The sequence below is a fragment of the Mauremys mutica genome, chromosome 7, assembly GCF_020497125.1.
Source record: "Mauremys mutica isolate MM-2020 ecotype Southern chromosome 7, ASM2049712v1, whole genome shotgun sequence".
In the NCBI taxonomy this organism is placed as follows: domain Eukaryota; kingdom Metazoa; phylum Chordata; order Testudines; family Geoemydidae; genus Mauremys; species Mauremys mutica.
This window is the reverse complement of record NC_059078.1, coordinates 20,575,892-20,601,336: the sequence shown is the minus strand read 5'-3', so window position 1 is coordinate 20,601,336 and position 25,445 is coordinate 20,575,892. Positions and strand designations below refer to the sequence as shown.

General features: G+C 45.7%; 1 protein-coding gene across 2 annotated transcripts; it reads right to left on the bottom strand.

Moving 5' to 3' along the window:
* Positions 1-9,030: 9,030 nt before the first annotated feature.
* KLF15 (Kruppel like factor 15) lies at positions 9,031-24,820 on the bottom strand. Of its 2 annotated transcripts, none has more exons than XM_045025144.1 (3): positions 24,459-24,820; positions 18,470-19,577; positions 9,031-11,057 (listed from the first exon to the last, which is right to left on the bottom strand). In XM_045025144.1, exons 2-3 carry the CDS (start codon positions 19,510-19,512, stop codon positions 10,889-10,891), a joined length of 1,212 nt encoding a protein of 403 aa, XP_044881079.1. In that variant the 5' UTR covers positions 19,513-19,577; positions 24,459-24,820; the 3' UTR covers positions 9,031-10,888. The 2 variants fall into 2 exon arrangements, with proteins under 2 accessions (XP_044881079.1, XP_044881080.1); XM_045025145.1 differs by lacking the exon at positions 24,459-24,820 and adding an exon at positions 22,919-23,463.
* Between the last annotated feature and the right edge of the window lie 625 nt (positions 24,821-25,445).

Below are 25,445 nucleotides of genomic sequence, written 5' to 3'. Positions count from 1 at the left end.
AACGGGAGCGCCACTCTGACAGGGGCGTCATCTCCCACAACGTCCGTAATCGGGTCCTCGACTTCTTGCACCTCCTCTATGGGCAAGTTAATGGCCTTTGCCACCCTTCGGAGAAGGTCCTGGTGTGCCCTGAGGTCAATGGGCGGGGGTCCCGATGGCGAGGCCCCCGCTACCGCCTCATCTGGAGAGGACGACGAGGAGTGGCCCGGGAGCACCTCCTCCTGTTGGTGCTCGCCCACCTGGTGATCTGGCCGCCGCGAGTCCTGGCCCAAAGAAGGGTCGTGGGCGGCGGCTTGCGTCGGTGGGGACGGGGGGGCTCGACTAACGGTGGCCACCGGTACCGATGGTGCCGAGCCCGGCTGCCTGGGTGGCAGGGAAGGCCCCTGTTCATATTGCGCCCAGGGCACCCAATGTCCCCAATACTGGGGTCCATGATCCGGGGGAACGGAACCGGCTCTGAAATCCACCGCACTGCCTTGGGGTGAGGCTACCGAGGGTTCCCTGGAGGGCCAGGGTGGAGCCGTGGCGATGCCTGGGCGGGCGTCCAGCGCCGGCGTGAGACGATCCTCCGGTGCCGAGGGTCGGTGCCGGGCGTCTCGGGGGTCCAGTGGCGAGCGGGACCTGTGCTGCGCACGGTGCCGGGAGCCGGATCTCCGGTGCCGGGAGCCAGATCTACGGCGTCGGGAGCTGGATCTCCGGTGCCAAGAAGGGGAGCGGCGGCGGCGGGAGCTCGACCGGCGACGTCGGGAGCTCGACCGGCGGTGCCGGGAACCGGACCTCGAGCGGGATCTGCGGCGCCTCGAACGGCTGCGCGAGTCCCGATGTCCGCGGTGCCTGGACGCGGACCTGCTGCGGTGCCGGTGACTTCGTGACCGGGACCTGGAGCGCCGCCGGGAGTACGACCGGCCCCGCGATGGAGAGCGGTGCCGGGACTGCGACCGGTGCCGGGACGCTGAGCGGCGTCGCGATGGCGATTTACGGCGGGATGGGGAGCGGTGCCTCGGTGACCTTCGCCGGGAGATAGACCGGGATCGAGACCGGATTCTGGAGCCACGGTCGCCACGGTCGCCCGGAGATGAGGGGCGCACCATCGCTGGCTTGCCGAGGGACTTGAATGTCCGCACCAGTGGTGCCGGCGGCTGATATGACGGGGCCGTCGCCTCGATCAGCTCTCTTGCCGTCGCGAACGCCTCCGGCGTCGACGGGATCCTCAGCTCCTCCTCGGTGGGCACCGGGGAGCTGGGCGGAACCGGACTCGACGGGCCAGGCGGCGCCGGAGTCAACGGTGCGGTGCACTTAGCGTGCACTGCCTCAGCCTGCACCGTTTTCGTCGGAGGCGGCTGGGCTGACGGCTTTCGCTGCTGTTTTGCGGCAGCCGTCTTCGGCGCCTTGTGCTTCCTCCCCGGGGAGAGGGAGCGGTGCCGGGTCTTTGGTGCCGGCTCGGTGCCGGAGCGGCTCGGTGCAGTCGGAGCGCTGCTTGTCGAGGCGGTTTTCGGTGCCGCTGGAGCTGGCGCCGGAGGTTGGAGCGCAGACTCCATCAGTAAGTGCTTCAGCCTAGAGTCTCTCTCTTTCCTCGTATGAGGCTTAAAGGCTATGCAGATAGAGCACTTATCTGGCCGATGCGACTCTCCGAGGCAGCGGAGGCAAGAGTCGTGCGGGTCGCTAACCGGCATCGGCCGCTGGCAAGCCGCACAGGGCTTGAAACCCGGTGCTCCGGGCATAAGCCCGCACCGGGGCGGAAGAAGAGGGGCAAACCCTCTAATTCCGTAACTATTGACACTATTAACACTAAATATATATATAACTACAACAAGAACTGAACTAACTACTAAAACTATCTACACTAGAACTATGGAGAAACACTAGGGTTGTGGAGGTAAGGGAGCACTCCACTGTTCCAACTGGCCGTCACGGGCGGGAAGAAGGAACTGAGGAGCGGACGGGCCGGCTGAGGTGTATAAGGGGCGCCATGACGGCGCCACTCCAGGGGGCGCCAGCCGGCCCGCCGGAGTTGCTAGGGTAAAAATGTTCCGGAGAGCCGTGCACGCGCGGCGCGCACACCTACATGGAATGCATAGGAGCAATCACTCGAAGAAGAACAAAAAGTTCTATTCCTGTCACTCTCTGTTTTGCTTGAGACAATTGTATTTATAAGATCAGAGAGGAGTTAAAAAAACACCAAGTGATTTTTAAGAAGTACAGGCTAGTGGCTAAGGCACAGGCCTGGGGCAGGGAATCAGGATACTTTGGAGCAAATTCCTATGTCTGCCACTGGCTTTCTCTGTGATCATGGGGCAGTCATTTAAACTCTGTCTCTGAGTTTCTTCCATTTGTAAAATGGAGACAGTTCTTATTCTGTAGAAGGTCTGCAAGGCTTAGTTCATTCCTATCTGTAAAGTACACTTTGATTCTGAGATGAAAGATGCTAGAGAAGTGCCACCCACTATTTAGTATTATTAATTATTATTATTATGGAATAATAATAATAATAATTTAGAGTAAGTGATTTATTCCACTGAGATTAAATGAAACTGCAGGAGCAAATTGGAGAAGGTGACTTCAGAGTTCTCTGGATTCACAGTACTCCACCCGCCATGGTGCTCCAGCAAATATCAAGTTTCAAGCCTTATACCATCAGGACCAACTCCACTTTCCTAACCATCCCCTGAGTCATCCCATGATTTCTATCAGCTTGGAAGCCACAGTCTTGTCTGAATTAAACATTTTATGGGGGTCACATATGTCATACACCCATGCTTTATCTACAGGACACTTTCAGCTATAATGTGTATGGGGTCACCATTGGCTCACACAACCAGGGAGTCCTTGAGAAGCTCATAGTCAAAGAAAACCATGAACTCTTAAGGAGAAATGTGTTATTAGAGCATGTTTATTTACCAGTTATTCATTGTGAACAGAAAAATGATTCCAGATGGCAAGTGAATAACCCAGCTCAAGTTGGTTCATTCATTCCCGAGACAAGGAGAGGAAGAGTTTACTAGATATACTTGTCAGCTACATATTACAGACTCTCTTTTCTGATAGAAAAAAGCCCCTCACCCCTCTTTTTCCATTAAACTTTCCTGAGTAGCACTGAGATCAATAAAGAAACCTCAGCAGGTGACCTTCCCTTCCACCTTTCAGCATGCTGCTGGGACTCCCACTTCAAAACTCATAAGGAACTGATTATGGACTTCATGGTAGGGGGCAGATGTTTCATCATTTGCTTCTGGAAGACAAAATGATCGTTCACCTCTTCCATTTCAGAGGCCATTTACAGAAAATCCAGTGTAGGCAGGTGTAATTTACATCTCCACACACCGGATAGGTTCCATATCCTGGGCAGGAATTCACCATGTAGAATCATCACTGTCTCTCAGGTTTTCCAGTGGGGCAGCTTAAACCCTATTGGATGCTCTCCGCCTGAAACAACCAATGAGGGGAACTTCTGAACCAGTGCACACCACAGCTCACATGCTATGACTCCTGCTCTGTCTAGCACAGCCCCCTTTCCGAACAGCGCTGACCCCATTATGGCCATTCTCTGGCATAACTGAATTTGCAAACACTTTACCCCCAGCTGGATTATCTGCCACTGGGGACCCTCCCTGTGAATGAATCTAATTTCTGCTCTCCAAGGTCTGGGACACGCTGTCTCTGGAAAAATAGCACACATCAGAGAAAACACCAAGTGGGTAACTACCTGGCTGCCATTTTTAGAATTCTCAGAAGAAGCCAGCTCTCCAGCAGCCAAACCCGGCCTTCGTGGCATTCTTGCACTTATTGGAGGCTGGTTTATAAAATGCCTGGAGTCTTTTCAGCACAATAGCCCGCTGCTTCTCTTTCCAATCAGAACATTATATTAACTCTGAGAGCCCAATCCAATGCCCAGTGACATCAATGAAGGCTGCAGCTCCCTAGCACTTTTGAAAATCATGCCTTTCTTGTGTAGGTGCCTATCCAGAGATTTAGGAACCTCACGTTAGGCACCTAGGTTTGAAAATTTTGGCGGGAATATTTTGAGAGGCAAAATAATAGTAGTTTATGCTTTTACTTAGCTGTACTGCTGGTATGTGCTCAGACACTATGTCAAGGGGTGTGCTAAAAACCCCATGACAGTAACTTCTATGTCACATTTCATCTAAGGAACTCAAAGCACACATTAGTTAAGCTTCATACTATATAGGTGGGGCAGATAAATTATTCTCATTTAACACTAGGGGAAACTGAGGCACAGGGCAGTTAAATGACTTCCCTGAGGTCACACAGGGAGGCAGTTGCAACATCAGGAAGAGACCTCTGTTGTCCTTTCATCCAATCCCCCATTTCTAACCACTAGATTTTTCTCCCTTTTGGGGTCTAATCTAGTTTTCCTGTGATGGTTCCACCAAGGACCCTCTTGCAGTGCTATATAATAGTAATGCAGGGATACTTTTTGCTGTATAAATGGGGTCCAACCCTCTGTGCATGTTGGAGGAGGCAGGAGAATATCTCCCTGTTAACATACCTCTTGCTTTCCTTTCTTTCCAGGTCCGATTCACCTCTCATTTATACCAGTTTCAGAACTGTGATAACTCCACTGACATCCATAGAGCAGTTATTCCTTAGTTGCCCTGTCGTAAGTAAGAGGAAAATCAGGCCCTGTGTCTTCCAGTCTTTCAAAGAGTTAACTTGTCATTCACATATTTCATTTCTGTTTTACATAATACTTTGGCTTGCAGAGCTAAGCAGAAAGATGCAACCCTGCCCTCTGCTCCAGCTGGCTGGAACCTTCTCGGATGTTGTTTGAAACTATAGGACGCCTTACTAATGTTGTTGTAAACCATAGGAAGCCTTACGAATAACCCCATTTTAGCAGAATGCAGGCCAAGACATACACATTCCTTAGTAGAATAAAATTAAGGGCAGGATAGGTACACTGATGAAAGCTCTCAGCAACGTGCTCGTCTCGGTGCCAAGGAGCTCATTTAGCCCTATCTAGAGAAAAGAGGGGCCACCTTAATTGGGTTCACGTCAGCTTCCCCACAAAAGAGTGAGATCACAATATAGGCTTGGGGAAGTATTGTTGTAACAGATTAAGGGCCCACTCTGGCTCCCATGAAAAGCAATGGGAAGATTCCCATTAACTTCCATGGCAGATGGATCAGGCCTTATAGGCACGATCCAGCCCGGTGCTGAGCAGCTCCTGTGAGTTGCTAAATGCCCACAACTCACAGTGAAGTCAGTGTCCAATCAGGCCTGTGCTCCTTAGAAGGGCCACATCGATGGTATTTCTAAATAAAAGAACAACTGGTGTTTTACTACAATGTGTAATGCTCAGTGAACCAAACAGGAAAGATTTAATAGGTGCTGTTAAGTGGGAGAAGGAAAACTACATCCCTGTCCATACCTTTGCTATTTCTCTCAAATGGGATGGCAGGATCAGCGAGCTGGAGGCACTGAGTGCCCGTGTTACCAAACACAAAGGCTTACATAACAGGAAGGAGGTCACTGTAGTCATTAACCTCGGCTCAGTGCCAGGTGCTTTGTTCTGAAGTCACCTGCTTGTTTGATTTAAATGTATAAGTGGTATGTTAGAAAAGAAGAAATGTTCCAGCCTCCTCCTACCACCAACCCTGTAGATCAGGAAATCCCAGGGGAAGGAAGCAGAGAGACTGCAACAATCCTTGGTGTGCGACAGTCCCCACAGCAATGAGAAAAAAATATATACAAATGTTGAAATCCTCACCGGGGGTCAGTTCTGCCACCCTTAATCACATGAGTCAGCCCATTGAAGCTAGTGGATTGAGGCGCATGGATATTGACCATGCCAAATCAGAGCCCGAGACCAGGCCTGATTCTCCCATCACATGGGTGTAAATTGGGAGTAATTCCGCTGAAGCCAATGGAGTTACACTGGTATAAAACTGATGTAAGTAACAGGAGAGCCAGACCCAGTGAGTTTGGCCTAGCTAAGTAGTGAGCCACAACATCAGGATCTTGGCAAACTGGTTCTTTTTCTCTCCTTGGCATCTTTTCCCACTGTAATAATTATCAGTACAACCTAACTTTATCTAGTGCCCTGTTCTGACCTTCTCTTATCTGATGTCCCGCCCTTAAGTTCTTTTACTCTTTGGCTTCTGTAATCTAATGTGTGTTATCTACATGTGGCCCGCTCCAGTGGGTAGAGAATAGGACTAAGTTTCATGACTTCTTGTTTCTATTCCCAGCTCTACCTCAGCCTTGCTGTGTGATCTTGGACAAGTCACTAAACCATTCTAAGCTTCCATTTAGTCAAAGGTAAAATAGATATATGTCAAGCATGTTAATGTCATCAGCCGTTTCTTGTTATGGCTATGCCCCACCTGCATTTGACTTTATCAGACTTCATTTCTTACCTTCTATCATTTAATGGGTTTTTTTCTGCTAAACTTTGAAGAAATTAAGATGCCAGCAACCAAAAATGGCCATTAAAATATTTTAGCAACGCATACAAACCTTGGGATCATGATAATCATCTTTTAGATTTATGGTAGGGTCAATATGTAATTTATTCATATTTCTAGGCTGCAACTATAGACGACTGAAGTCAATAGGAATTAAGTGTGTGCATAAAGGTTACGGGTTTCAGTGTTTTGCTGAATACAGCTGCTTTATTGAATAAGGGACATAGTGAAGGTGTCTCCAGTTATGGTCCCAATCCACTTAAGAATGTAAGTATATGTTTAAATTCAAGCCTATAGGTAGTCCTATTATCTTCGACTCGGGTATCTAAAGTTAAATACGTGCATAAGTGCGTTACTGGAGCAGGGCCTATGTCCACGATAGGTGGATGTATGCAAGTAAGTATGTAAAATTCAAAAACTTCATTTGGAATTTTCAAAAATTGTCCAATTTTCATGACAAACCTCTGAAACATTATAAACTTTCACTCAACAATGGCATGACTTGCACCGCATAAAAGTCCCTATTTTTGAGCAAAAATTCAATTTGTTCTAATTTCTTTTGGACAGATATTAGTTTTCCTAACAATCAGGCACATTTTTGAATGTATACACTTTTTTTTTAAAGGGGGTAAATGCCATTTAATGGAAAACAAAATATTCCAGGTTGCAACAGGAACCAGACTAGGATTAAAAAAATATTCACTTTTGCTCTGTTCTAATAGTAGGTTTTTTTAATAACTCCAGTTCTGCTTTAAATACAGTACCTTCTACTGCAGTGGCATAAGAATTTCTGCTTCCAATTCATTTTAGAGTAGATTGCAAAGTTATATTCATATCAGAACTACAAGGAAGATGGGGATGAGATTGTGGTGTTTGTTAATATAAAGTAACTGGTTTAATATATAACGTCTGTAAAGAGAGGAGATGGGAAAGGTGAATGTTTACTATTCAGAGCCTGCACGCAACCAGCAGTCTAGTGCTTTTAGGACTAATGTTTTTAGGACATTTTATGAGTTAACAACACACACTGGAGAACGGAACCCAGTTTGACACATTCCTGAGCTATGTTGAAGCAGCAGAGAATCCTGTGGCACCTTATAGACTAACAGACGTTTTGCAGCATGAGCTTTCGTGGGTGAATACTTGCATCCGAAGAAGTGGGTATTCACCCACGAAAGCTCATGCTGCAAAACGTCTGTTAGTCTATAAGGTGCCACAGGATTCTCTGCTGCTTCTACAGAACCAGACTAACACGGCTACCCCTCTGATACTGAGCTATGTTGTTGGTCATGCAAGGATTCTGTAAGATCACCACCAAAGTTACAGAAAGACTTGGGTCATATGTCAGTGTGTTTTGGTGGAGTAACCTGTAGGTCAGGAAAATAATATTCACTGTCCCTAAATGCTTGTTAGCCTGGTACTGGACATTGCTAGGGATATGTTTCTGGACTATGTGGACCGCTGTTCTGACCCCGTACAGCAGTTCCTGCATAGATGCAGACACAATGCTGACAGGAAATACATAATTGATTTCCTCCTCATTGATGAAAAGACAGACTCCAGGCAGTACAGATGTCCTCCTGTGCAGAGCGTGAGAGCAGCATATGTTATGCCCCAGTTCTGTGAAAGAGGAGTAGAAAGCAGGACAGAATTTGTCTTCCTCCCCAGACTCACGGAGGCCTTTCAGATCTCATGTACCATTCTGTTGGATATGGGGCTTTCACAAGAGAATCAGACCAAAATGAATTAGCAATTAAATCTGTGTTATGTCATACAGGATCTTCCTATTGGCTGCTTAATTTCTCAGTCTAGCCCTATGACTATTATTACTACTAATAATCTCTGGCTCTTCCTTAGCACCTTTCATCTTAGCATTTTATAAACATAATTAACCTCCTGCAGTATTTCTGTGGTGTATCATTATGCCCATTTTATAGATGAGGAAACTGAGGCATATAGTGGTTCAGTACTTTGCCCTGGGTCACACAGTGAGCTATAGACAGAGCCATGACTAGAACCCTGCAGCCCTGAGTCCTTGTTTTACACACTAACCATTAGACCCCACTGCCTTGAGCCATTAGCTTTTCATTCGTTAACCACATTTGCACTGCAAACATGTTCCATGGCAGTCAGATACCACAGAGGTAGGGTGACCAGATAGCAACTGTGAGAAAACGGGACAGGGGGTGGGGAGTAAGAGGTGCCTATATAAGAAAAAGTCCCCAAAAATGGGACTGTCCCTTTAAAAATGGGACATCTGGTCATCCTACCCAGGGGCCACCACAGTGACTGACAGGCATGGCATGAAAACAAATAGAACAGAAGGGGGAACAGAAATGTCTCAGGACCCCCAATAATTTCTGAGCTTTGATCCCTGCTGAATATTGGTCCTATGCCTGTCACATGAAGCAGAGCAAACATCACTACAGTTAACTTTGGGCCTATCAGGATCACAAAAGCTTCTGAAATTAACTGTGGACCAGCTCCAGCCTCACCCTTTCACCCCATACCTAAGAAGTTATGTCGAGGGGAAACAAAACTCAAGAACTAATTTCTTCTCTCAAAGATGATTGGGGAAAAAAAAACATTTCAAAAGGGATTTAAAATTTCCATTTTCATTTTATTGTCAAAGTAAATATATTTTATGAAGAACAAAAGAAAAATATACAGAATTGTAACTTATGTACACTGGCTTTATAGATATTTTTGTTTCCAATTTACACAAATTTTGATATGTTATTAAAAGATATTTTATATAGATATGCATCTATGTACAGTTTTATTTACATACATTCATAGGATGTGAGATAAACCAGTCAACAAAAGATAGTTCATTTATATTAATTTCTAGAGGACAAAAGGAATGCATTCCTAAAATAAGGTCGTTTACGCTCTATTGTTCTTACATACAGTATGTTCTCCACTTCTACCTACTAATGTGAGAATTGCAGTGTTTTATTTCCCATTTGGCTGACAAGAAGACCGACAGATGCCATCTGTGAGTGGAAAGGAAATGCAATATCCTTTATATAATCGTCTCTGATTTTTGAATTCTATTATATTCTAAAGATTCCTACAATCGGCAGAGTTAAAAAAACAAAACAAGAAACACAAACATAATATTGTTGCTGCTACCATCTGATTATTGTTTAAAATTCCCTTCTTAGCCACTTAGGTGACTACCATATGTATTTGTTTCTACTGGCGACTGTTCCCACCCTTTCACACCCCAGCTGTGTGGAGCTTTGACATGGCTGTTAATAATAAAATAACGCTTTGCACTTAAAGATCCCCATCAGCTAAGGATCTCAAAGTGCTTTTACAAACATTAATTACGCCTCACAATCTCTCCTGGGTGGGATATAAATATTATTATCCTCATTGTACAGATGGGGGAATCAAGCTATGAAGAGTTTCAGGGCCCAAGCCTGCTAGGCATCTGCTGAAGTTAGGGGGAGTTAAAGATGCCCACCCAGCACCTTTCAGGATTGGTGCTCACCCAATGTCACAGCATGAGGTGACAGCAGAGCCAGGAACAGAAACTAGGAGTCCTGACATCCAGTCCCCCCTGCTCTAACCACTCGACAACACTCCTGATAATGAAGAGGATAGTGTCAGCCAGAGCCAAGGTGTCATCACTGTTTCCTTAAATATGTGGGCATCTCCCCTATGCTCAACACATTGACCACATCAGATGGAAGGCATGCAGGCAGTTTACGCTGATCCACAGCGAAAGGCCTTCACTCCAGCCCATTTAATCTGGCCTGAGTGTTTGGGTTTTTTGTTTTAAAGACCTTGTCAGTTCCAGTTTCCGGGTGCAGATTTGCCGACCAAGTTATGAACGGCAAGGACCACTGAAGGATGGTGTGTTAGCGAAATCAGGGACACCAAATCCAATCCCACTACTCCCCACCTCCCAACCGTTCCTCCTCCTCCTCTTGCCTGCCCCCACAAATCCTCGGCTCAGGCGACTGAAAAACAAAGGAGCTGTTTTCATTTCAAAAGGAATTTACTGTTTCCAAACTGGACAAATAGACCAGCTTAATAAAAACTCACAATGAATGGCCCTGTACATGAGCAAAGCCCTCAGGAATGCCAGGACTATAATTAACTAGCAGCAAGTAGCCCATAAATTTGCCTTGTGCAGCAGAAAACAGCTAAAAATAAAACACTGTAATTTCCAAAAAGAAGCAGCAGCAAAGGGAAAGATAGAAGGAAATGAAAATAAAATAAAATAATAATAATAATAATAATATTAATAAAAAACCCACCCCACCCTCCCGCAAAAGAACTTTGTTCTCAAATCATGTTTGTAGGACACAAAACATTCAGAGGTGGTAGTGTGAAGTAACAGCGCTGACTGTTCTATGGAGACAAATAAATTATCACAAGAAATATAGTGAGCAAAGTGCTGTTGTCGGCTGTTCCGGGATGGACGGGTGGCAAGGGGTAGGCGGGACCAATCAGTTCACTGAGCGCACAGAGCGGTTGCTTCTAGGGAACCGGTGCACCTTGACGTGTTTGGATAAGTGGTCACTTCGAGCAAATTTCTTCTCGCAGACAGGACACTGGTAAGGTTTCACTCCAGAGTGGGAGCGTCTGTGCCGGGAGAGCTCATCTGATCTGGAGAACCTGCAAGCAGAGGTTTAGAAAAGAAAAACCTCTTCAGATTTTTGCTGCTAATTCTTTAATGTCACTGTTACTTTTCCATGGCCCATGCTGCATGCATGGAACTTCATGGCAGCAGCAGGGATAGAACTCAAGTCCTCCTGCTGCGGAAGCCCAAACACTTAAGCTAAAGGAGAATCTGTCAGCAGTATAAGGCCCATGACATACAGTGGAGCAGTTCTCATTCTAGCCAGCAGAGGGTAGCAGTAACACACTACCCACTTCATTGCATCATTCTTTGGTGCTTATGGAAATTAGAACTGATAGCGCTGACTGGAGACAGGTCCTAAAGGGGTTACCGGTGTATAAGCTTTACCCTAATCCCTGACTACACATACACACAACCCAGCTATTGCATCATCATGACTGACCTGCAGCACCCTGTGCTATTCCAATCCCAAACCTCACAAAGCTCTGCCAATGCACATCACTTCTAACCCACAGCATCTTCCTTAAACTCCAGTTCTGGGCCTCTCCTGAGCAGAGACCACCACCAATGCTCCAAAGCTAAGGCTTCTGCCAGTCTCACGTTGGCATGCTCAGAATGCTGGAGGAACAGCAATATCCTCAATCACGACTAGTTTGTGAGACTGTGGCCAGATACTATGTGAGGGACTACCCAGGCAGAGTCAGCCATACTTACTCTGAAGCCACTTGGCTTATTGAATTGACCTAAGAATTTGGCCTTTCTTCATCTCTCCCAAATGATTAAATAAAGGGCTATTAATGTCTCACTGTCAATTCCTGCTCACAGTTATACTGGAGTAAATCCAGAATGACTCCACTGACCACACTGCAGCTACTCCGGATTTACACTGGTACAAATGGAGATAAGGATTTGGCCTTCAGTTACCAAAATTAGATTCCTCAATATCATTTTATTTTTAGACATCTCCCACCCGCAACTGCCAAGGAATAGTCCCCAAATAGCCGTCGTGAATCTCAGAGGCCCACTTTAAACTCAGATAAACCAGCTAATCCTTGGGACCGAGCAGCTGGGTTGGTGCTATTTCTGGGAGCCCAAGTGTTAACAATGTTGTGCTAGGACAGTTCCTTCTGTATGCATGCAGAACTGCCGTCCAATAAAGATGATGAGTGTGAGTTGCCAGAACACTAACAAAGAGTGGTACAGAAAGAGTTCTCAAGAAACGGTATCAGCTGTTTATTTACAATAAATACATGAAGTCGTGAGTGTTTGCTGAATAAATAGGGGAAAGGACCTGTGGGAAAATGTGCATTTGTGGAACAAAAACATCACACCACCACTTATGTAAATATACTATATTTCTGGAGGGGAAATAAAGAGCACCATTTCAGGTGGAAAGAGACTTTACAGCTCACACTCTAAACCCTTCATGCAAGAAAATACATAAAAATTGCAACTAGAGATGATCCCACGCTACCAGTTGATGGTCAGGACCCAAACTTTGCTAACGTTTGGTGTATTTGGATTTAGGAATTTTTTTTTATTCTAAGTTTTTATTCCCCTGTCCATTACAGAGTGAATAGTTTAGATTTTGCTACAGATCCAAACTTTCCGAAAGTTCTTGAGTGTCGTGATCCAGGGCTGAATTTGGGCCCATCTGCACCCGCAAACACTTCCCTCACACTGCTAGCCCTTGCCAGCAGTGGGTACCCAGCCATGACCAGAGCCTGGAACACTGACATGACCATGAACTGCTCATGAAACTCCTTCACTGGGCTGGCCCTGATGCAGTGTCCTTAAAGGAATTATCTTTAAGAACCATGAGTTCATAGGACTCAGAAACTTTTCAGAGCAACTCAACAGGCGAGAAAGGGAAGGGCAGCATACACTGTACAGAACTTCGCCAAGATATCACAGTGGCAAGTTGACAGACATGGGATCAGACATGTTGGACAAGGAACTGATTTGTTTGCCAGGGAAGGTAGTCACTTTCTCAGGTGAAAGAGAAATCCACCTCAGGAGAGAGGTCCTTGAGACACAAACACAGAGCAATCCTCATGGCAGGGGCAGGAGCCGGAAGATGCAGGGCTGCCTCATCCAGGTGTCTGTGTTGTCAATATCATTATAAAACACAAGGAATAGTGGGATGGAGGGACCTGAAACAAGCTCAGAGCAAGACAACTGCAATGGGTCTCTGGCAATTGCACCAAGGGAGAGGTGAGGGAGTCATATGTCAGAGATGTGTGTGTTACGTGAGCCTTGGAAGCTAATGTGAGTTAATATGATAAAAATACACTTAGCCTCATAACGAAGCCCTTAGTTGAAGAGGTAAGAATGTTGCAATGCTGTTACCCAGCATTCATGGAAAGATCACCTTACCGGGCCCACAGAAATAAACCCCTCTCTCTCTCCCCGTGTTTACAAAAAAAAACCATCCCAAAAGTTGGAACAGGAAAGCTGGTAGAATTCTATTGCCTGCGATACGCAGAGATCGGGCTAAATGATCGTAAAGGTCCCATCTCGCCTTACAGTCTAAAAAAATTGATGGAATTCCAAATTCAAGCAGGTAGCAAATGCAAAAGAGGCACCACTTCCGAATAACGAGCCCAAATTTTATGATCCCAGCACCTAAGAAATGACAGCTCCTCCCAAATAAAGACAGAGGCCGTTTGGAAAACTCACACAAACACAAGGAGCCAAATTCACCCCTCTTGTAATTCCACTGCACTTGATGGAGATGGGCCAAGGATGAACATAGCCCCATAAGTGCAGAATGACACTGAGTTTGTTGCCTTCCTTCCACTCTACCTGCTGGCTTCAGTCAAGGAGCTGAATCACACTATTTAGACAGACTGTCAGCTTCGGCTCATGGGAGACCTATCTTGTAAGGGAGTGATTGCATCTTGTTAGAATTCTCACTTCAGGAACAGGTGAGAGTATTTTCCGCCTGAGGGATTTATTTCAAAGGCTGCCAGGGACTTGGGAGGGTCAGCCCTTCACAGTTTCCCTCTGAATTCAGAAATAAAGTAACCCCGCAGTTGGTGTAACTGGCATTCACTACAATGTTGTTTAAAAAACTCTGGAACCCAGAGAAGAAGGTGATTCAGAGAGCACAATTATGATCATCTAGTCTGACCTCCTGCACATTCCAGTTCCATCAGTTAACTAGAAGTTTCCTAAGAAAGTAGCTTCTTTCTGTTGCCTTTTACATTTCACTGTGTGCCCTAGCTCTTCTTCGTCTTGTATTATAGGAAAGGGAGCATCCAACGAGCCCTTTCTGTACCACTCCTATAAAACAGGCAGGGGCAGTGCCCACAACACGGCCCCAATCCCGAGAGCTACTGGGGTCCACACAAGAAAGAACAATAATGGCCCACATTGTGACTGCAAGATCCAAACACAGAGGTTCTTCAGGCACATCTCCCTTTCCCATGCAGAAGAAAGGCTCAACCATTTTCACAGCACCTTTCCCCGTCCTCAAGACCCTGCAGAAGCCTCTATGCCATTCTGGGGATGCCAGCTAGGGCAGGGGGTCGAGACTGAGCAAATTTGAGGGAGGAGGGGCTGGAATATGGTAGAGGGATGGGGAAACAACACATTGGATGAGGGCCAGAGCAGAAGCACAGGGTCTCTGTGTGGATGCCTCTGGCCTCCCGGGGTGTCCCTGGGGATCCAAGAAGCTTGGGCTTGAGCCTTGTGGCCTTTTAAGTTGAAAGGAAAAGCCTCCTACCTAACAGGATGTTGTGAGGGATCTATCTCTGCGAGGGAATCCCCACAGGGATCTCCTCCCACCATCCACCTCCTGCTTTGGTTACAGCACCTGGACTTTCTTTGTGTCCTGTAACGCACTGCGTGCTCAGGAAATACACAGCCTCATCCAGTAAGCTTCCTTTAACACAGCCACTTCTTTATACAGTGTAGAGGGGCCTTGGTGTAAATGATAATCAGCCCCAAGAATCTTATTCCCAATTTGGGGCCATTGTGGTGCCTTGAGTAGGCAACTCCAGCAACTTGCCTATACTATATCATTGCCAAGATCATCTTCCTGAGAAGTTACAGCCAACTCAGACTCATCACCATGGTTTACAAGCCCTTTAAACTCTTCCTTCCAAAGTGCAGTAGCTTGCATCTGTCTTCACCAAATTTCCCAAGTAAGAGACTGAAATTCAGGTGAGCGTTTCATGGTTTTGCCTTTCTCAGAAGCAGCAGGCAGTAGCCACTGACCTAGATGAACCTAAGGTGTAACCTGGTCTGACATGGATCAATGCTCTGACCGGTACAACAGGATACTGGACTAAATGGGTCACTGGCAGTTTCTGTACTCTGCTGTTTGCATACTGCCTAAGACTGAAAAGAGCAGCTCTCGCTTTCTGTGACGGAGGAGCAAAAGTTAGTAGAGGTCAGCTTCAGAACAAAGGAACTTTGGAATCCCACGCTGTATGCGGCTTGCAAAAGTTTAACCTTGCCCATCACTTTGCTTTGCTACACTTAAAGATTACATAGAGTTGGTTGGGAGTTTGTTTTAGTTTAGCTGTTCTGCCCATACAGGAAGAAGGAAAAGCTTCTCCCCCTGCCATCCCACCCACAGCTAAACGCTATGACTCAAATTATACCAAGCAATATTCTTCTAAATTGCTATTTTCCATGAACCCCGATTTTAAGTTCATTTTGTGGAAAAAGAACTACACCATACACACACGGAAAAGAACGTGGAAGAAACCAGCAGCAGCATCTCAGTGCATAAATTCATTTGGGATGATATAATACTAAGAACAGACTCCAGATGTACTTTACTTAGTCATGTGAGCTCACAGCTCTCCCTGAACTTCTGGAAAAGGTAAATATGCTTTACTGATGAAAGGGGCCTGTGTAATTTAGTGCTCACTTGGGTCTGGCTATGGTATGTCACTGCAGCTCTGACTTTGATGTCTGAGAAGAACACATGGGAGTGCTGGAATCTCAAGTTTATTCTAAGAGATGTGTGATGGAGGGAAACAGCCCCTTTGAAAGTCTGCCCCCTCCTTGGTCTATGGTAGTGATGGGCCCCAGCTGAAAAATTTCAAACTGGGATCAGAACTCATTCAAAGTTATGGGGCATTTGGATCCGGGGTTCTGGCTTATGCTCTCCGTCATGCTAAATGCAAAGACGCAATCACAATGTCGGGTTTGGAAAAACATCCAATGGCCAGAAACAAGCCTTTTTGGTATGGAAGTTATTTAATCCCTAACCTCCACTGGGCTTCTGCCCATAAAGAGTTGTGGCTGTCCAAGAAGTTGGCTCTTTAAATTACAGGTTCTAGATGCACTCACCATCTGGATCAGTACTTCTCTTTACATGCCCTTCCATTGCCCTTGTGGCACTTTTGCTAGGCACTATTCACACTAGGCTTTAACCCTTGTAAGGCTATGGACATACAGAGGCTAAACTCACCCTGGGTATCACGCCATGGAAGGCACCCAAGAGAACATTAGACTATATTGTTGCATATATATTCCTAATCATTCACCTTTGACTGACATTCTGGAAAATACCAGTGTTCTCATAAGATACATCCACAGAAGATCATCCACAAAAGAACAATTCACAAACAGACTCCTGAGGTCTGATCTTGGACTGCTGAAATCAATGGGGAATCAGAGAGGCGGAATCAGAGCCCTGGCAAGTCACCTTCTAACCTCAGATATGCCTGGGTCAGGACCATTGTCACTGGTGGTTAGCTGAATACTGCAAATCAATTTCCCACAAACATTCATTCAGCTTTTTAAAGGAATTAAATTTTGGCCACATTTCAACCCTTTGTTTTGTTCCCTTTCCGTGAAAATTTGGACAATTAAGTTTCACTAGCATCATGGCTCATGGAAAGCAAGCATTAAGTTTGCACAGATGCTAGTGAAAAGCAAATCTTAAATATGCTCCCTGCAAGCACTGATACTGAAAGCCAGATAGAAAGGACTATGCTCATCTAATGAGAGAATGCAAAAATGCCATGTGATTTATGTGACCAATCACAACTGAGCGACACAGTCAAATTTCAGTTCATTTTGAATCGCAAGGCTGGAAGTAAACAAAGCTTGTGAAAAATTTCGTTGGTAGCAAATAAATTAAGGAAAATTGCAATCTGCTGCTGGAACCTCCATGAATTAGAAAAGGGAGGAAACTGATCACGGGAAGTATTAGCTACAAATGATCCACTCAGCCCTAGTGGCAATGGGGAAATCTCAGTGTATCAGCTTGATGAAAGGGACAAGATTCAGACTTTCAAACACATTCATCCATCCCTAGTGATCCCATATCTCGCATACCTGCATTTTTACTCATGTCTCTCCTGTTATCTCTTCAGTTCACAATGAGTGTGATACATTTCCTAACCACACATTGCTCACCAAAGCACTACAGGATGTTTTTCCTTTTGCCAAGTCTTTCGAATATTTTTGGTATAATTTAACAGGAGGGATTTGAGATGATGTTTGGTTTTCATCACAGAGTATGAAGTTTCATTGCTAGTGTTAAGAAACTGGCTGGGTTCCAGAGCGGATTGAAAACTGGAGGAGAAGGGGTTTCCATGGGAAATTTCAACTTTTTAATCACAAAAGAAATATTTGTCAGTTTCCAGTATTCCAACAAATAATCAAAACTTTTGAGGAAAGCTGACACATTCAGTGTACATTTTTACTTATTCAAAAACTCAATTTTCCACTGATGAAAAGTTTTGACAGAAAATTTTTAACCAGCCCTTCTGATTGTTTTCACTGATTGCTTTTGAAATGTACAACGCTCAGGAGCACATCTGGATGGGCATTAATATATATTTCTAAACCAGAACATAAAATAAACATAGATTAAATTTGAGTAGCATATCCTACAATGAGATAGCATTCCCAAGCTAGTATTTTATTCTGGAAATTACAAAATTGCTTAAAATGTTTTAAAATTTTATTAGGGTCTTATTAAGCATGTATGTCATTCATAGCCCTTCATTGATTGTATTTGACCTCCATGTAGCTGAATCTACAAATACATACAACCATGTAGTATTAGTGATGAAGTGACTATGCTCCAATGACCTAATTTGCTTTGTGTATCCTAGTTTACATCAATGGTACACTGGAGATGGTATGCTGCAATGGGACCAATGAATATACAAAGCAATGCCTGCAGTAGCAAGTCTAATCTGGCCATTATGAAATGAAATACCAGTCACTGGGGTATTTTTTTAGACTTTTGTACAGTTAATGTCAACAGTAATGCTATGCTATTCAACGCACCAAAGTCCCTGGATTATCTAACATTAAGAGAAGTGGTTTTAATTTTAAAACCAACCAAACAGGTTTCAGAGAACAGCAAAATGGTTTATAAATGAACTTGGTTCAAACCTGTTTGGCAGGCATATTATGTCAAGTGAATGATATGTTTTTTGGATACAGAGTCTGACTGCATTCTAGTACTGACCTCCATCCACAACCGGGCCACGTGCATGCAAAAGGTTTTTCTCCTGTGTGTCTCCTCAGGTGTGCTTTCAAATGGCTGCTTTTAGTGTACATCTTGGTACAGCCAGGGAAAGAACATTTGTGCATTTTAATGAGTTCTGCTGCAGGGTTCTTTTGAAATTTCTGGCCCATGATGATCCCCGTTTGACCCTGGATCATGCCTCCTGGCCCAATAGGCTTTGCAGCAATAGGGACTGGAGCTATGCGGACAAATTTAGAGGACAAGTTCAAATTGGATGACTGAACGATCTGCGGCACAAGTGCAAATGTCTGTCCTTGAATGTTGACTAGGAGCTGTGCAATTTTAATATTCTCTTGTGCTGGTCCTTGTGAACTAGGGCTTGTATTTGACTCTTGTTTGATCTGTACAGGCTGAATTTGGAGCATGACAGGTATCCCTCCCTCCAGGGATAGAGCTCCGTTTGAAACATCGCTACCTTCTGTTGAGCTACTTGATTGTTCACTTTTACTTTCTTTTAAATTAACGCTAGCTACCAGATGGTCTTTTTGCTGGACTGAAGCAACAGAAACTTGGCTGCAAGCTCTCAAGTCCTTGGTCTCACTTTTAGGCCCTTCCTTGAGATCCAACTCCATGTTTTCTTCCAGAAACTCCTCAATCTCCTCAAGTGTGGGCTGAAATGGTCCAGAATCTTCCATATCCACTGCGAACTCAGGCAATCTGAAATATTCCTCTTTCACTACTGGCTGAAGTCTCCTTTTGTCCCACCAAGAAGCAGGGGTGTTCCCCAAAGAAGCCTGGGACAGTAAATAGTCTAAAATACTATCTTGACTTTCAGCGCTAGATGTGCTTCCATAGCTAGAGCTGAGAACCTGGGAATCAGGGCTGGAACAAGAGCAAAAGCTTGAAGAATCGCTGTCATCTTCTGACACAGGTGAGGGCAGCATCTGATACGACCTCCCACCAGGCATCATGTCCCCAAAGTATCCAACAGGGGATCTTGTGGATGAAAAATATTCATCAGCAGGAAGCAAATGATCCACCATTCCTGGATAATCTGTTACGGATATCCCACCAGCATATACCACACAGTGAAAGTTCAAGCGAAAGCCTGAATATAGGGAACAAAAATATTGACAGTCAGAAATCAGGTTTAATCATTCACCTTCATGCACTAGAAGACCTACAAATCTCTCTAGCTCAAATGAGAGTCAATGGCATGCAGTTTCACTGAGAACACATGTTGCTACATGCTTTCATATTGCTGGATCACCCCCAAAGGATTCTGAGTGCCTTGGCATTTTCCAAGATTGCACCACATGTTTGCAAAAGAATTCTTTCAGAAATCATTTCACAACTATGTGTTCCTTAGATTTACAGTGTCTTCTCAGACTGTTACTGGCAAGAGGAAATACATTTATAATCTTTTGCCTGACAATGAAACAGAGAGCCAATAAAGAAAATGAAAAAAAAAAGTGTGGAAATCTTTACCACCCAAAAAGCAAATAAAAATAAAGTGTATAACTTGGGTCCATAAAAGAACACAATCCTTTTCTTATCTTATAGCTTTCCAGTGACTTTATTATTAACTTCCTCAGTTATTCAAATATAGGCTAATCAGCAAGGACCAATCTGCCAGGAGCCAAAAATATTTATTGTGCTTCAGCATTTACTAGTAAGATTTTCCTTTCCAGATGTAATGAATCAGTTTGCCAACGTCATCATCACCTGCATCACCCTTAATAAGACTGGCACCATGCTGGGCTAATTACCATGTGCTGGCAGGCCAGCTGATTGTGCTAGTGTCACCTCATCACTCCACGCTGCCTGTCACTTGGATACACAGCCTTGAGATGATCTAAACATGGTGCCAACTTCTAAACTGGGAACTTGGAACCAAGCTCTTGCGTAGGATTTCAGCTCATTGTGACTACAGCAAGTGACTGCATTTTGTTATATTCTGGACACACGCAATTTAGTAGGGCCAATGGGCCTGATCCTTCAACCTCTTACTCACTTGAGCATTCTGGTTGAAGTCAGTGGGACTACTCACTTAAACAAAGAACTACAGGCTCAGATGCTTATTTTGCAGTTCTCTCTTAGGCGAAACTCCCTGTGAAAGCAATGCAATTCCTGCAGCCCTCAATTCAAGCACAGCAATCTTACTGGGAGTTTTGTCTGAGAAAACACTGCTTAACAGCTGCATGATATAACCCTTAAGGAGCTAAATAAAAGATGTGCAGACTTTGCTGAACACTCGCCCTGGGTCCTCTGCTCTGCTCAAGGTGACTGACTGAAAACTGAGCTGCATATGTACACCATAAAGCACGCCTCTCTGTGGAAGGTATGTGGATTGCAGCGATAGATAGCATTTGATCTGTCAATAAGGGTGTATTTGAGAGTGAGAGAGAGGCAATCAGAAGGCATGTGACCTAGCATGAAGGAAATGCCAGTTAAGCTTCTTGCACACTCTCATTTTCCACAGGCTCTGTTGCTGTGCTGGAGACACTTTGCCATGAATAGTCAATAGCGTCCAGTTTTTGGAAGGCTGGGAGATGTTTATTATTACTCCAGGGCACCTATGCTGTCTGATCTGCAAATTGCCTCTGTCTTGTAGGAGGAAATAAAAATAAATCTGTGCACTCAATCTATAGCTGATGCAGTGCACAACAACCTTCACAAGCTCCATCAGCATCAGTCTATTAACGTTCCACAGGAAGTAGAAGTAAAAACACACTTCTTAAAGCTACAGCTTCCTTATTTATGTTTATGTGTGGAGAAGGGTGGTGGTCATTTCGAAGAAAGGGGAATTAAAAGCCAAGTTGTACATTTTCCTGGTTTGCACCCACTGTCAGTCATCTGTTCCTGCAAACTGATAATGAAATACTCACATGTGCTCAAAGTGAGGAAGTTCAAACAAAGGTTAGTGTCCATGTTCTGTGACCTTAGCCTATAATCATTTCTAATGGTAAAAGTGATTGGCAGCATACCTGAAATATGCCTAGGGGATTAGGAGTCAGATTTTGATCTCAGTGCAAATTCAATTACTCCAACAGAAGTCAGTGGAGCTGACCAGTGAACAGAGATCAGAATCTGGTTCTGTGAATCTTTTATTGCTTTCAAAAAGGGTTCTCTGATTAATGTCTTGCTTGCCTCAAAAGCAGAGATAACCACAGTTTAATGTGGGGCAGAAGGGAGGGTGCATTCCCATATGGCAGATGGCTTCAAATCCTGCCTATTCCCATTTTGCTCCAGCTCTAACCTCTCACTGCTGTTGCTGTGACCACAAAGATTTTGCACACAAGACATTTTTACTAAAGAGATTGTGTGTGTGTGTGTGTGTGTGTGTGTGTGTATCTGAGTGACAGCAAACTTAGCATAGAAAAAAAAGTTTTTTTGTAGATTTCTTAAATGTCCATTTCAATCTGGAAGCCATTCTTGCTCCCACTGAAATCAATGACAAAATGTCCACACTACTTGCCAATCTAAAGGGCAAAAGACCCTCAGTACCATGGCTAAAGATATGGCCCAAGCCAGACATTTGAAAAGAAACAAGAACCAGTTAAGTTAATACAAAATAATGATTATATCATAAATATAACATTTATATACAGCATTTGCATCCATAAGCATTCCAAAACAATTTATAAAAGAGGCTTCTCTTCTTATGCCATTGAAATGCAGCCACCTCTAGGGTGAAATGTAGCAGCTGATTAACAGTGCACAGCAGCATTATGGTCTCCAAGTTTCAAAAGACTTCTCAGCTTTGTTTTCTTGCATGTTATGCCAGAGTCACATTGTTCTGTTTAACAGTTGTCTGTTTAGTGACTGGCTAATAAAAGGATGGAACACATATGCCCCTGTACAGCAATGTTTCAGAGTAACAATTACAGGAGTCAAGGCCTCAGAGGCTTGCTGAAAGATAGGCAGAAATTTAGCAGCCTGTTATTCCTGGTGATGTTTACAACATCATAGGAAATACCATATCACACAACTGATAACACCAACAGCATATTTTGCCAATTGGTGCTTGCTAAGCAGCTGTGGATATGCTGACAACCATTTTCCAGGGAAATCGCTTTTCTCTGAGGATTAAAAATGTGTACGGGCCTGATCCTGCTCCAATTGGGCCATAATGCTGACTATAAAGTGACTTTGAAACACTGTGGGCCTTGAATTTCAAAGAAATCAGGAGCCAGTTAACATATAAAGGCATTTTTAAAATAGAAAAACTCATTAGCAGCCTGGAAGCTGCATTACTGAAATGAGTTCTCCAAAGTAATTTTCCTGGTACTGAGCCTCTCTTACAGTACATTTTACAATACAGAGTAGTCATGCCAAGGATTACCTCTGCGAGGTGCACTAAAGAGAGGATGCATTTGATACAGCATGATATGGTGATAGCTACTTTTAAAGGGGTGGTGTTAGGGGACAGCCTGAGGGTTATCTTACATTAGCATCTGAAGAAGTGGGTTTTTTACCCACGAAAGCTTATGCTCAAATAAATCTGTTAGTCTTTAAGGTGCCACCGGATTCCTTCTTGTTTTTTGAGCGTTATTAGGAAGCTCAGAAGAATGCTTTCCAGCTCGCATGGTTTCCTCATTCCACAGCTTGCAAACGCCCCAGAACCCTTTTGGAGAAAGCAGGCTTTTGAAAAGCTCTTCCACTTTCCCCTGCCTTCCTAAAGAGGAAACGCTTTCATCTACAGCAACCGCTGCAGCGCTGGGGAAACAATAATCCGCTGCCTCGCTCGCATACACATGCTGATCACACATTCGTTCCAGGCATTTCTATGCTAATTTCTCATTAGTGAATGGAGCCCCCGCAACTCACTCGTTGCACGGGGCAGAAAGCGGGGATGCTGCAGTTCAGAGCCCCTCGGCCTTGCCGGGTTGTGAGTCAGCCCAGGACTTGGGGTTTCCTTTGCACTCAAGGCTGAAGAGCCGGGGTGTGTTTAGCCCACCTGGCGGGGCTAAGGAGCGAAGGGACCCAGTGCATTGCTACTGCTCCCCCCGCCCTTTCCTCGGCCCCAGAGCTCAGCTTGACCGGGAGTAACCCTGCCTCGCGGCTTCTCCTGTCAACATTACCATAACAGCCTGCGAGCAGAGCACACGCAGCCGCCGCCTCCTGCTCCCCACCAGCGCCTTCTCCGGCAGCCCCGGCCGGGCGGGCTGCAGGCAGAGGGGCACGCGCCTCCCAGCGCGCCAGGGGGAGATGGGCTTCAGCTTTGCAGCCGATGCTCTCCTTTGGGGGTGGGGGCGGGGGTGTGTGTGTGTGTCTCCCTTTTGCTCCTGCCCGGAGCCACAAAACAACCGACCTCTGCAATCCACATCCATGCATCGCAACGTCCGGTGCGGCCACCCCCGTGCAAAGAAAAGAGTGTGTGTGTTGGGGGGGCTTTAACCATCTACTCCTTATCCTTCTGCACAGAGCTAGTCCTCCGCATCTAGGGTGGGGGTGCAAAGGGGGGGGGCGCTCTCTAATGCCGGGGCGCAGGACGAGCCCGCATTGCATCGGCAGAGACCGGCAGGCTCCTGGCTTTGAGAGAGGGGGGATTCCCGGCCCCCGTCTCGCCACTGAAGCGGGTCTCAGCGCCGGTCAGAGAGAAATGTCCCTTCTCTGCCAGTCCGGCCAACATATGGTTGTAAACATCGCCCCGGCTCCTGCCCGACCAGCTCCCCCGGCCCCAGCAGCAAGAGGAGCCCGTGTAAATACAGCCAGCTTGTGGGGTCTTATCTTCCAGAGTCCATTGGGACGGGATGGCACGAAGGACCCCCCCCCCACGCACACACCCCTTTGCACGGCACTTCAACATGTCCAGATCTCCTCCTTCCCCCTCCCCAGAGCGTCTCTCCAGCACGTCCCCCCCAGCCACCCTGGATCTTCTTCCCTTGACCCCGGGCCCGCAGCCCCATGCGGGCAGGGCGCTCTACGCTACGGGACACAGTCCTGCCCCCGGCCTGCGGGTGAGAAACGTGTCTTTGCTCCTTACCTGAACTTTTCTGCACAGACACACACACACCAAAAAAAAAAAAACCCACCAAAAAACACCCCGGATCAAAGGCAAGCAATATCCCAGCGGGCAGCAGCTCCTCGTGGCATTCAGAACCGGCGCAACGCCCCGGCAATCTATCACCAAACCCCACAGCGCTCCTAAGGAGGGGGCCTGGCCGCTTGGTAAACGTTGTCCTTGAAAACTGCCTGGAGGCAGGGTCCCGATTTGCAACAGCAGTGGCAGGGCTGCTGATGTGTCCTTTAGCTCCCCTAGCGTAGTACTATATCCCCGTCACATGACTGCCAGGGAGGCGATCACGCCGAAGGCAGGGGAAGGCTTGAAAGAGGCTCGACCAAAGCCGCTCACATCATTGGCCAAAGCAGAAGCAAAGGGGCTGGCCGGAGGGTTTTGTCGTCAATGGAAGCGTCTGGCACCCTATCCTCTCTCTGCCTCTGCCTTCCCCTCCGCCTCCTCTCCCTCTCCTGGCCGCCCCTCCTGTTCTGTATCACAGCCAACCAAGCTCAGGCAGGAATGTTTGGCTGCTTCCCTGCTTACTCCATCTCTGAGCCATGACAGGGAAGATCATGTGAATGAGAGAGAGAAATATATTTTGAGGACTGCAAAACCTGGAAGAAACCACATGGAGAATTTTTTCTCTAACAGGGCTCGGTTTGGGTTGGTGGGGGTGTGTAGGAGGAGGGTTGGAGTGGCACTGTAGTCTGCAAAGCTGGAAATGTTCAAGACACATGCCAGTCTTATGAATGGATCTGAATCCATTTCCCTTTCTTTAAGTCTTCCCTTCTCTGTCCTTGGTTTCTGATGGGCCCTGGGATGCTGCTGTTCGGAAAGGATGCAGGACAAACATGCACTGAACCCGATTCAATTCTTTTCAACAAAATGTTGATCTGTTTTTAGCAAAGGTGTTTAAACACATTTAAAATGATTAATCACAGCAACAAATACTCTTAATTATTTGCATTAAAA

Coding starts and splice junctions, on each gene's coding strand:
- KLF15 (XM_045025144.1), bottom strand. CDS start 19,512: ATGGTGGATCATTTGCTTCCTGCTGATGAATATTTTTCATCCACAAGA. Junction 11,058..18,469: donor TGGCCCGGTTGTGGATGGAG/GTCAGTACTAGA, acceptor CTCTGCTTGCAG/GTTCTCCAGATCAGATGAGC.